The following is a 13,234-nucleotide window of genomic DNA, read 5'->3' on the forward strand; positions in this document are numbered from 1 at the left end:
TATTTTGAGAAGGATCTTCTTAAGTTGCTGAGGCTGTGTTGAACTTGTGATACTCCTGCCTTGACCTCTTGAGTTGCTTGGATTACAGGGGTGTGTCACAGATCCTGGCTCCACAATATTTCAAACCCCCAAAGCCATAGTTACTACTGTTCAAAACATCACTATTTATTTTACTTACCCCAATAGTCTTTTTGCATTGTCATGTTTCTCTTTGATGCTTTTTCTTAGTTTCTTTGTAGTATGTGTTTGTTAGTGAAAACTTCTTTATTTCATCTTCATTTTTTTGATGGCCATCTTGACAGTTTTTTCTCTTCAGAAATAGCTTTCTATTGTACACTAGTATTCTTAAAGTAATCATACAGTTCTTTTTCCTTTGAAGGTAGTTTTTTTCCTTGTAAGGTTTTGTTAAGCAAAATAATGAATGTGATGTGTTACCCTACCCTCCCAGAAGGCAGGCATCCTAAAGGTAGGTTACCTTGATATGCTCTGGCCTGGCAATTAGACTTTGGGGCTCTTCTGTTTCTTGTTGACCCTCTCTGACTTAGAAGGTATAGCCTTTCTCTGAGTCTAAACAGAAAAACTGGAGTATTTATTTATCTTGGCAAGCTCTGGGCTTTGTAGCATTATGAGACTGCCAAATTTTCTTCTCAGTTCTGTAGTTTTTTAATAGTTGCTTTCTGCTTGCCTTCCCTCATATTGCCTTGTGTGTATTCACTTTAGGAGCTGGTATATTCCTCAAGGGTAAATTCTTTTTTTTCCAATTTATTTACATGCATGGAGTATAACTTATTCTAATTAGGATCCATTCTTGTGGTTATACATGATGTGAAGTTTCACTGGTTGTGTATTCATATAAAAGGATAGGAAAGTTATGTCTGATTCATTCTACTGTCTTTCCTATTCCTGTCCCTCCATCCCTTTCCTTCATTCCCCTTTGTCTAATCCAATGAACTTCTATTCTTCCTCTCTTTACCCACCCTTGTTGTGGGTTAGCATCCACATATCAGAGAGAACATTTGATCTTTGGGACTGCTCAAATTACTAAAATTCATGATGAAAAAGGAAATATCACCATGGACACCACTGAAATACAGATGATAATCAGAAACTATTTTGAAAGTCTATACTACAATAAAATAAAAAGTAATGAAGAAATTGACAAATTTCTAGAGACACATGATCTACCCAGATTGAATCAGGAGGACATAGAAAATTTAAGCATCAATTTTGAATGAAATTGAAGATACCATCAAAAGCCTACCAACAAAGAAAAGCCTAGGAACAGTTGTCTTCTCAGCCAAGTTCTATAAGACCTTCAAAGAAAAACTTATACCAATACTCCTCAAGTTATTCCATGAAATAGAAAAGGAGAGAACCCTTCCAAATTCACTCTTTGAAGCTAGTATCACCCTGATACCAAAACCATACAAAGATTTATTGTTGCTTGTATTCTTGATGATTGCCATTCTGACTGGATTGAGATGGAATCTCAGTATAGTTTTAATTTTAATTAGAGTTTGTAAATTTGTCATATTCTAAATGTCTTTATTAGCTGGAATACTTTTTATGTCAGATAGCTATTATATATGAACTGCGATTAGCTGAGGTACATTTGTTACTGGAAAGAGCAGGGTATATGCTTTATTCTCTCGAATAGCTCTTAGACAACTGAGTTAATTCCCCGGCATTTTTTGAAGGTGACCACTTATTTTTTTTTTTTTTTAAGATGAACTCAGAACTTAATGTTTAATGATGTCTCAATGATGTGTTAATATGTAACATTTAATATAATGTAATATTTTTTCATCCTTCTCACAATAGAAACAACATTCAACATTTTCCCTTGATGTCCCAAACTTCATGTTGTGCTTCAGGTATGAAGTGTCCCCCCAAAACTTCTGTTAATGCAGGAATATCCAGAGGCAAAATGATTAGGTTATATAACCTAATCAGTCCATCCTACTTTGAGGGAACTGACAGGGTGGTAACTCTAGGCAGATGGGGCATGAGTGAAGGAGGTGGGTCACTGGGGGTGTGCCCTGAAAGGGTTGTTCTTCCTGTCTCCATCCCCCTGCCATAAGGGAGAGACAGCTTTCCTCTGCCTCTACCATCCCCCATAATGTGCTGCCTCACCTTAGATTCAGAGGAGTGGAGTTGGCTGTCTGTGGACTGAGATCTCTGAAACTCTGAGCTACAGATAAACTTTTCCTTCTCTTAAGTTATTGTTGTATTTTGGTCACAGTGACACTAAGGCTGACTAAAACATTTGACTAAAAGGAGATGTTTCAAGTTGTTTCCTGTGTCCTTAAGACACATCTTGGTAGTCTTTGGACTCTGCCTTGTGGTGTTCTGGGTGCACCACACATGTTTTCAGTTATTAAATCCTTTTAGCAGAATATGGTATTTAAGTATTATAGTCTAATTGTTAGTGCGATGGCCACTGTTTAGGTTTCTTGTTGGATAGACTTTTTAAAGAGCAAGCATATCATGAATTTATACTGATGCTTATAAATCAAATTTAGGATTATAGGATTTTTACTCAGCCTCATTTTTGGTATGTGTCTCTTTTGTGCCAAACATCTTTGTTGCTAGAGATTTGTACTTGTTCTGTCAATCAGTATTTTTTTTTTTTTTTAAGAGAGAGAGAGAGAAGAGAGAATTTTTTAATATTTATTTTTCAGTTTTCGGTGGATACAACGTCTTTATTTTATTTTATGTGGTGCTGAGGATCGAACCCAGCGCCCCACGCATGCCAGGCGAATGTGTTACCGCTTGAGCCACATCCCCAGCCCCTCAATCAGTATTTTAAAAATATTTTTAAAATTCTAATTAGTTACACATGAGAGTAGAATGCATTTTGACATATCGTAATATATGGAGTATAACTTCTCATTTGTCTGGTTGTGCATGATATAGACTAATACAGTTATATAGTCATATATGCACATATGATAATATCTGATTCATTCTACTATTATTCCTACCCCCATATCCCCCTTCTTTCCCTTCACTCCCCTTTGTCTAGTCCAAAATACCTCTCCCTAACCCCCAATTGTGAATTACCATCTGCATGTCAGAGAAAACATTCGGCCTTTGGTTCTTTGGGATTGGCTTATTTCGCTTAGCATGATATTCTCCAGTTCCATCTATTTACTGGCAAATGCCCTAATTTCATTCTTTCAGGCTGAGTAATATTCCATTGTGTGTGTGTGTGTGTGGGGTGTGTATCACAGTTCCTTTATGCCTTCATCTATTGAAGGGCACCTAGGTTGGTTCCATAGTTTAGCTGTTGTGAATTGAGCTGCTATAAATATTGACATGGCCGAGTTACTGTAGTATGCTGATTTTAAGTACTTTGGATATAAACTTAGGAGTGGGATGACTGGGTTATATGGTGCTTCCATTCTAAGTTTTCTGAGGAATCTCCATACTGCTTTCCAGAATGGTTGTAACAATTTGCAGTCCCCCCAGCAATGTATGAGTTTACCTTTTCCCCTACATCCTTGCTGACATCTATTGTTGATGTATTCTTGATGATTGCCATTCTGACTGGGTTGAGATGGAATCTCAGTGTTGTTTTAATTTGCATTTCTCTAATTACTAGTGATGATGAACAGTTTTTCATATATTTGTTGATTGATTGTATTTCTTCTTCTGTGAAGTATCTGTTCAGTTCCTTTGCCCATTTATTGATTGGGTTATTATTTTTTAATTTTTTTGATGTTAAGTTTTTTGAGTTTTTTATATATCCTAGAGATTAATACTCTATCTGAGGTATGTGTGGTAAGATTTTCTCCCATTCTGCAGGCTCTCTCTCCATGTTCTTGATTGTTTTCTTTGCTGTGAAGAAGCTTTTGGTTTAATTCTATCCCATTTATTGATTCTTGATTTTACTTCTTGAGCTTTAGGAGTCTTGTCAAGGAAATTAGTTCTTAATCCACATAGTGGAGATTTGGACCTAATTTTTCTTCTATTAGGCACAGGGTCTCTGTTCTAGTGCCTAAGTCTTTGATCCACTTTTAGTTTATTTTCCTGCAGGTTGAGAGAAAGAGGTTTAATTTCATTTTGCTACATATGGATTCCCAGTTTTCCCTGCACCATTTGTTGAAGAGGCTGTCTTTTGTCCAGTGTATGATTTTGGCATCTTTGTCTAGTATGAGATAACTGTATTTATGTGGGTTGGTCTGTGTCTTCTATTCTGTACCACTGGTCTGTGTATCTGTTTTGGTGCCATTTTTGTTACTAAGGCTTTGTAATATAATTTAAGGTCTGGTTTGGTGATGTCTCTTGCTTCATTTTTCTTGCAAAGGATTGTTTTGGCTAATCTGGGTCTCTTGTTTTTCAAATGAATTTCATGATTGCTTTTTCTAGTTCTAATAAGAATGTCATTAGGATTTTAATAGGGATTGCATTAACTCTGTATAACGCTTTTGGTAGTATGGTCCTTTTGACAATGTAATTCTTCCTATCCAAGAACATGGGTGATCTTTCCATCTTTTAAGGTCTTCTTCAATTTCTTTAGAGTTCTATAGTTTTCATTTTAGAGGTCTTTCACTTCTTTTATTAGATTAATTCCCAAATATTTTATTTTTTGAGGCTATTGTGAATGGGATGCTTTTCCTGATTTCTCTGTCAGTTGATTCATTACCAATATATAGGAATGCAGTTGATTTGTAGGTGTTGATTTTATATCCTGCTACTTTGCTGAATTCATTTGAGTTCTAGAACATTTCTGGTGGAATTTTTTGGATCTTCTAAATATAGAATTATATTATTGGCAAATAGTGATAGTTTGAGTTCTTCTTTTCCTTTTTGTATCCCTTTAATTTCTTCCTTCTAGACAATTCTGTCTAATTGCTGTGGCTAGAGTTTCAAGGATGATGTTGAATGAAAGTGGTGAAAGATGGCACCTTGTATTGTTCCAGTTCTTAAAGAGAATGCTTTCAATTTTGCTCCACTTAGAATGATGCTGGCCTTGGGTTTAGCATAGATTGCTTTTACAATGTTGAGGTACATTTCTACTAACCCTAGTTTTTCTAGTGTTTTGAACATGAAGGGGTGCTGTATTTTGTCAAATGCTTTCTTTGTGTCTATTGGGATGATCATATTCTTGTCTTTAAGTTTACTGATGTGATGAATTACATTTATTGATTTCTGTATCTTGAACCAAAGCTTTCATCACTAGGATGTACTACACTTGATTGTGGTGCACTATCTTTTTAATAGTTTTTGTATGCAATTTTCCAGGATTTTATTGAGAATTTTTGCATTTATGTTCATCAGGGATATTGTTTTGAAATTTTATTTCCTTGATGTGTCTTTGTTTGGTTTTGGTATCAGAGTTATACTAGCTTCATAGAATGAGTTTGGAAGGGTTCGTTCCTTTTCTATTTCATGGTATAGTTTGAGAAGTGTTGGTGTTAATTCTTCTTTGAAGGTCTTGTAGAACTTGGCTGAGAATCTGTTTAGTCTTGGGCTTTTCTTGGTTGGTAGGCTTTTGATGGCATCTTCTATTTCATTGATTGAGATTGAACTGTTCAAATTGTGTATATCCTCCTGGTTCAGTTTGGGTAGGTCATATGTTCTTAGAAATTTGTGGTTGTGTTGAGATTTTCTATTTTATTGCAGTATAAATTTTCTAAATAGTTTCTGATTATCTTCTGTATTTTAGTAGTGTCCATTGTAATGTTTCCTTTTCATCATGAATTTTAGTAATTTTTCTCTTTTTTTTAGCGTGGTTAATGTTTTATCATTTTTTCAAAGAACCAACTTTTTGTTTTGTCAGTTTTTGAATTCTTTTAATTTTATTGATTTTAGCTCTGATTTTAATTATTTCCTGTTTTCTCCTGCTTTAAGATGTTGATTTGTTCCCTTTAGATGTTGATTTGTTTTTTCCTGCTTTAGATGTTGATTTGTTCTTTTTTTCCTAGGGCCTTGAGATATAATGTTAGGTCTTTCATTTGTTGACTTTTTATTCTTTTAATGAATTTGCTTAGTGTAATGAACTTTCCTCCTAGCACTGCCTTTGTGGTGTCACAGAGATTTTGTCTTATCACTATTTTCATTTACCTCTAAGTTTCTTTTTATTTCATGCCTGATTTCTTTTGTTATCAGTTAGTCATTGAATAGTGTGTTATTTAGCCTCCCCGTGTTAGAGTTTCTTTGATCTCTAATTTCATTCCATTATGATCCGATAGGATGCAGGGTCCTTTTTTTGCCAAGAGTTGCTTAATGGCTTAAGGTATGGTCTATTTTAGAGAAGGATCCATGTGCTGCTGATAAGACAGTATGTTCACTCATTGATGGGTGAAACATTCTATATATGTCTGTTAAGTCTAAATTATCGATTGTATTATTGAGTTATATAGTTTCTTTGTTTAGTTTTTGTTTGGAAGATCTACCCAGTAGTGAGAGAGGTATGTTAAAGTCACCCGGAATTATTGTGTTGTGGTCTATTTGACTCTTGAATTTGAGTAAGGCTTGTTTGATGTACATAGATGCTCCATTGTTTGAAGCATAAATATTTATGATTGTTATGTCTTCTTGATGTATAATTCCCTTAAGTAGTATGAAATGTCTTTCTTTGTCCCTTCTGATTAACTAGCTTGAAGTCCACTTTATCTGATACGAGGCTTGTTTATGTGATCCATGTGAATGGTGTTTTTTTCCCATCCTTTCATCTTCAGTCTGTGGCTGTCTTTGCCTATGAGGTAAGTCTCTTGGAGATGGTATAGTCTTGGGTCTTGTTTTTTTCATCCAATCTACCAGTCTGTGTCTTTTGATTAATGAGTTTAGGCTATTAATGTTCAGGGTTATTATGGAGATATGATATGTGTTCCTGGTCATTTTTGTTTATTTCTAGTTTTTAATTTGAATTAGTTTCTTCTTTGATTGACTATTCCTTTACTGTAGTTTCTCCCTTTGCTGCTTTTCACTTTTCTTTCTTTCTTTCTTTCTTTTTTTTTTTTTCATTTTATCTTTGTTAATATTTTGTTGAGAATATTCTGAAGTGTAGGCGGAGTTCCTGGTGGCAGGGTTTAGGTTAAGGGAGGCTTTAGGCTCTTTGCTGGATGCTGATTGGTCTTGATCGGCACCTCCAGTACCCAGTACTTGCTGGTCCACTCTGAAAGACTTTACCTCGTGGATCTTACCTGGGTTCAACTCATGTGGTGGAGGAGCCAATTCTTAGTCCCCCTACATCACCTGTATACCCTGTTGTAGGAGACAGACCAGATAGCAGGAAACAGTTTTATTTGGCTGCAGCCAGGTTCAGAGGGCATAGCTTTCGCTGTAATCAGTTAATCCTCTGAACCTCGGGTTCAAGTAGTTTCAGAACTTTATACCCAACATGTAAGGGGAGGGTCTCAGAAGTTCACAGTCTGTAGAAGTTCACATAGAAGCAGTTTTTTCTTTCACTGTTCTGGGCAGTTAACCTTTCAAGGACAACATCTGAGAAGGGGAGAGCTTTTTCTCTCCTTTCTTTCCTCCCGCAGCCAACTTTTACCATGGAGCCCAATTGATAACTTCTCTTATCTTAGAAATGTAGACATCTCTGTGAAGCTCCAGCTCAAGACCAGAGGCCTTGTCAAAGGATTTGTCTTTTTATTATCACATTTTACATTTGCAAACACACTTTTATAGACTACTATACTGGATAAATGTTTATGAAAAACTAGAAAAGGGGCATTGAGCACCTAGAGTGCTGATTTCTTCCAGGCCACTGGCCAACTACAATAGAGCAATAGGAAAATAGGAAATTTGCCTACATTGAACTCTTTTTGTAGAGACTCTTTCACTGATAGACCTAAAATCAATTATGGTGAAGATTTCTGGAGAAGCTTAGTTAAGATTTTCTGTGGAGAAGGGGGTGCCACTACAACCACATGTTTCTTGGCCTCAGGTTCAGTTTCCAAACAATCTCTCCAGTCCCTGTCCTGAGTTTTTGGCCAGATGCATCTCTACAAGCTGCTCCTGTAAGCAGTCACATTGGAGGGGGAAGGGTAGAGCCTGGTGGGTTTCCTCGACCAGTTGTCCCCTGAGTAAACCTGTCTCCCCATTTGATTTTCTTCTGGATACTTAAGCACATTTCATGTCTTAAGCACATTCCAGTATCTTCTGGATACTTAAGCACATGCAGCATGTGTTTACTGGGCATGTATTTCAGGCCAAACTTGGTTTGCCAGGAATTTGCCCCCTAAGGTGCCGGCCCTGTGCTGCAGCTGCAAAATGGTTCCTTCCTTTGTCCTCCACATGCCACCTAGAGAGATGGCGACTTCTTTCCCAACACACAGATACATGCATCATGTCCTTCACGTTTGTTGGAAAATGTTTTTGGTCTCTAAATGCTCCAAACCCACATGCTCTGCACTGCCTCTGAAAAATGCAAGTTCCTTTAATTCCCTTATCCCTCTACTATGTTCATGGTAGGAGCTTCCGTCTAGGCTGTGACAGCAGCTGTGAAGCTGGGTTTTTTTTCTTATTATATCCAACCTTTTGTGTCCACAGTCTGCTTTGAATGTGCAATTTTAGGTTCCAGTAAAGCTCCCCTGCCTTTTTTTTTTTTTTTTTTTTGGTCACCTACCTTGTGGAGAAGCTGCCCTGTCTACTTTCTTAGTTTCACACCACGGAGCTGCTAGGAACAAGACCTCCTCTATTCCACCATCTTGAATCTCCTGCCAATCAGTATTTCAGGATTATACCAATATTACTATGATTACTTGCAAAAGTTTGAGATTCCTTTGCATTTATTTTTCCTTACATATTCTAGTAAAATGGAAACAATCAAAATTCTTGGAGATAATCCCTATGCTATTAAGCTGTAAATTTCATATATATGTGGACCTTTTGTGTGTGTGTGTGTGTGTGTGTGTGTATGTATGTGTGTGTGTTTACTGGGGATGGACCCAGGGCATTCTACCATTACATACTTAGCCCTTTTTATTTTGACACAGGGTTTCACTAAGTGGCCCAGGCTTGCCTTGAACTTGGTGTTCCTCCTGACTCAGCCTCCTGAGTCACTGGGATTACAGGCATGCACCACTGTGACTGGCTCATTTTTGGGGCTTTTAAATAAAACTTCAGTTCACTGTGTTATCATATTTTCCTATGGATATGACCTATTTATTTTTAAAAACTATTTTAGAGCATACGTAGATGCACAGCCAAATTGAGAGGAAGATGCCTTCCTCCTTTATCAACGGCTCCTACTAGAGTGGCACAGTTTCAATTGATGAACCTACTTATTCATTATTATTACCTGAAGCCCATGGTTACCATGAAGGTTCACTTTTGGAATTGCACATTCTATGGTTTTAGATAAATTTATGATTGATTGCACATATCTAATGTGATAGTTATTGTACAGTATTTTCATTCAGTGCCTTAAATATTGTCTATGCTCTGCCTATTTATCCCTACTTCTCCCTTAGTTTTTGGTGACCATTTATTATACCCTTTTTTAAGAATGTCATGTAGTTGGAGTCATAACATATTGCCTTTTCAGGTTGGTTTCTTTGATTTAAGATGCATTTAAGTGTCTTCCATGTCTACACGTGACTTGAGAGCTGCTCATCCTCCCCTGCTTCTTCCCCCCATTGTCCCAAGGCTTTGCATATGCTAGGCAAGTGCTCTACCTCTGAGCTATACCCTCAGCTCTGAGAACTCATTTATTTTTAGTGCTGAATAATATCCTATTGTCTAGATATAACACATTTTATCCTTGTACCTACTGTGGGGCATCTTGATTTCTTCCAGGTTGTAGCAATTATGAAGAAAGCTGCTATAAACATCTGTGCAGAATTTTTTCTGTGTGGACATGTTTTTAACTCCTTTTGGTCAGTCCAAGGAGCACATTGCTAGACCAGATGGTAAGGTTTGTTGTTGTAAGAAATGTCAAACTGTCTGAGAGGTGGCTATCCCATTTTGCATTTCTTCCAGTAATGAATGAGTCTGTGGTTGAATGTTCTTAATATCTTTTGTTATCACTCTTCTGGATTTTGGTCACTCTAATAAGTATATACTAGTATCTATATACTAGTATCTCATTGTTCTGATTTTCATTTCCCTGATGACATGATATGGAACATCTTTTTATATGCTCATTTGCTTTTTGTATATCCCCTTTGGGGAGGTGTTAAAGTTTTTTGCCCCTTCCCTTTATTTTAATTAAAACATTTTGCTCTTGCCAGGTACTTTAGTATACCCCTATAATTCCATGGCTTGGCAGCCTGAGGCAGGAGGATTGCAAGTTCAGAGGCCAGCCTCCACAATTCAGGAATTCCTTAAGCAATTTAGCAAGACCCTGTTTCACAATTTATAAAAAAAGGATTGGGAATGTAGCTCAGTGTAAAGCATCCCTGAGTTCTATTCCTGATACCAAAAACAAACAAACAAACAAACAAACAAACAAACAAAATAACTATGTTCTTCTTGTTGAGTTTTAATGCTTCTTTTTATATTTTAGAGAATAGTCCTTTATCATTTGTTTGCAAATATTAAGTTCTGTGACTTGTTTTTCATTCCCTGGGCATTGTCTGTCATGGATCAGTTATTTTTAATTTTAATGAAAATGAAATCCAGGTTATCAGTTCTTTTATGGATCATGATTTTGGTGTCATGTAAATTGATGTGTAGTTTTTGGTGTCTGCTTTTGTTTTCCCGTCAATACAAATAGATACACACAGTGTGCATACATATGTGTCAGTGTATACCTCCACACTGGTACATCCTACCAATTATTTACTACTCTGCTATTTTTTTCCATAACACTAAGTTCCAGAGACTACTCCATAGTGATATATGGATAGATTGCTCATTCCTATTTACAGTTGCATATGATACTTAATTGTGTGGATATTCAGTGTGTTCTCTAGTGATAGACAATTGGGTTGTTTATCTTCTGTTTTTAAAATAATGTCATGTGTCTTTTGTGTGTGTATGTTAGGAATAGAAACATAAAAGTGGATTTATTCAAAGAGTAAATACATGTATTTCTGTAATATTTATTACAAAATTTCAATCATTCAGTAAATTGAAAGACTGCTATGGTGAATACTTCATACCTGTCAAGTAGATGTTACCTAATGGCAGTATTGATTTGCTAGTTGTTTGTTCATCTTGCTGACTGTATATTAACTATCTTAATTTATTTTTCAAAATAAATTGAAGGTATGTCCCCCTAAATATTTCAGCACATATACCATCATTAATATTTATATATTTTCTTTCTTTAATGTAAAACTTAATATCATGAAATCTGTAATTTCTAAGTGTACATTTGCTGATTTTGATGAATGTGTATATCTGTGTCACCCAAACTTCCAGTAAAATGTAGAACATTACCATCAACCCAAGAAGTCTTTTATGCTGCTTTTTATAGATTGAGGGTCCTTTCCCCTTTTAATAGTTAATCCTTGACTCTGCACTGTCAGAAGTAACCATTTTGAGTGTCTTTTGACATGTATTCTATAAAGGATTTTGAATGTATTTTAATCACATGTTGAATTAGTTTCTTAAGGGACAGTAGAGAAAAGGTGTGTGTGGAGTTGGGTGAGAGAGGGAGAATAATTTGAGGGGTGAGCTATTGTTAAAATTTTCCTTTTTTTTTTAGTGTGTATTCCAAAGGTAACAACACATTTTTTTCATTTTTCTCCCCACATTTTAAAATTGATGCATTATAGTTCTACATAATGGTGGGAGTTGTGGTTACATGTTCATACATGAAAAAAATATAGTTTTGCCAATATCATTCCACAATTTATTTTTAATATATTTTTTCCTAATTTTTCAAGCACCCCTGCTACTTTGGAACAGAACTACATAGTTTGTGAGCTGCAACAAAAAATAAGTGTGCTGTATTCCTTTTTGAGAAGTCATCTGAAGAAGAAGAGTATTGTGTTTTTCTCTAGTTGCAAAGAGGTACCAACTGTTTATTTTTCTTTCTGAACTTACTCATGTTGAATCATTTCCTTTGAGATATCAAATTTCAGTTAGGCAAATATTATATTGTATGAGACACACAGTGCTAGGTGAGGTGAGGGATCCATAGATAATGAGAATCCTGTGTTGTTGGAAATAAATCCAACAACACAGGGCATCTCCATGAGGGCAGAAACTATCAGTCTTCTTCAAAATTGTGCTAGGTGCTAATAATCCTGGAAACATAGTAGCCTCCAGTAAATATTGGTAGAATAAACAATCCTTAGCTTGGCTGAGCAGAGGCTTTCATAATCTGACACCTTTCCTACTCTCCATGAATATGGAACTGAATATGCTTGCTCTCTCATTTTTCCCCCCATGTCTCTTACCTTTGTTCATACTGATCTGTTTGGGCTGCCCTTCTTGCTTCCTTTCACCCACATACAGGATAAATATTTGGTGCTCTTTAAAGCTGAGCTCAAATATTATATCTGAAAGTCTCTCTCTGACTCTGACACTCTTTTAGAATCAATTATTCCCTTTCCTATCTTTTTGCAATGTTTTGTTTATATCCTTATTTGGTTAATAAACACTTCATGAACTCTTGACCTGTGTTAGGAATAGGGGATTCAGAGATACGTGAGAACATTTCATCTCCTTCTTTTTTTTTTTCAATATTTATTTTTTAGGTATAGATGGACACAACACAATGCCTTTATTTTTATGTGGTGCTGAGGATCGAACCCGGGTCCCACCTGTGCTAGGCAAGTGCTCTACTGCTGAGCCACAATCCCAGCCCCTCATCTCCTTCTTTAAGGATAAGTGATTATGGTTGATTTTTGTATACCACTTTTCATCTGTATTTCAGATTTTTGATAACATATGGGCATATAATAGATCAATTCTAGATCTATTCCCTAATAATAGTTTACCATAAGTATGCAGGTGAGTTTCCCTCCAGCTTCTTGAAAGGCAAGTAGTGGTCTGTTCTGTTGTCCACTGAACCCTATCCTTTTCCCATGTAATGAATGACTTCAGATCTTCTTAGTATCTATTTCAGATTTTCAAAACTTTGTCTCCTAGATACTGGAAAATTATTTTCAGAATCCTTTAAGGTTTCTACTCTGTAATGTTTGCTTTTTTCTTTGCCACAGTGGATAATTGTCTCTCTTTGTGTCTATGGCCCACCCTTCTTGTGTGCTCCATTCCCTTTTGCAAGGCCTTTGCCACTGCAAATGTCTCCTTTGTTCCACATTTTCTTTTCTCCTTACTCTTCAGCAGTGCCAGTATTAAGGGGGAAAACCAAACAAAACATATC

The 13,234-nt window shown here is 36.2% G+C and overlaps 1 protein-coding gene across 1 annotated transcript in view; it reads left to right on the forward strand.

Moving 5' to 3' along the window:
- The window catches only part of Ddx10 (DEAD-box helicase 10), a 285,891-nt gene that overhangs the window by 18,354 nt on the left and 254,303 nt on the right, over window positions 1–13,234 (forward strand). The window contains exon 7 of the mRNA XM_040285171.2: window positions 11,790–11,916. Coding sequence (XP_040141105.2) covers window positions 11,790–11,916 — 127 coding nt within the window. The remainder of the gene's footprint in view (window positions 1–11,789; window positions 11,917–13,234) is intronic.

This window comes from Ictidomys tridecemlineatus, chromosome 4 (assembly GCF_052094955.1).
Source record: "Ictidomys tridecemlineatus isolate mIctTri1 chromosome 4, mIctTri1.hap1, whole genome shotgun sequence".
Classification (NCBI taxonomy): domain Eukaryota; kingdom Metazoa; phylum Chordata; class Mammalia; order Rodentia; family Sciuridae; genus Ictidomys; species Ictidomys tridecemlineatus.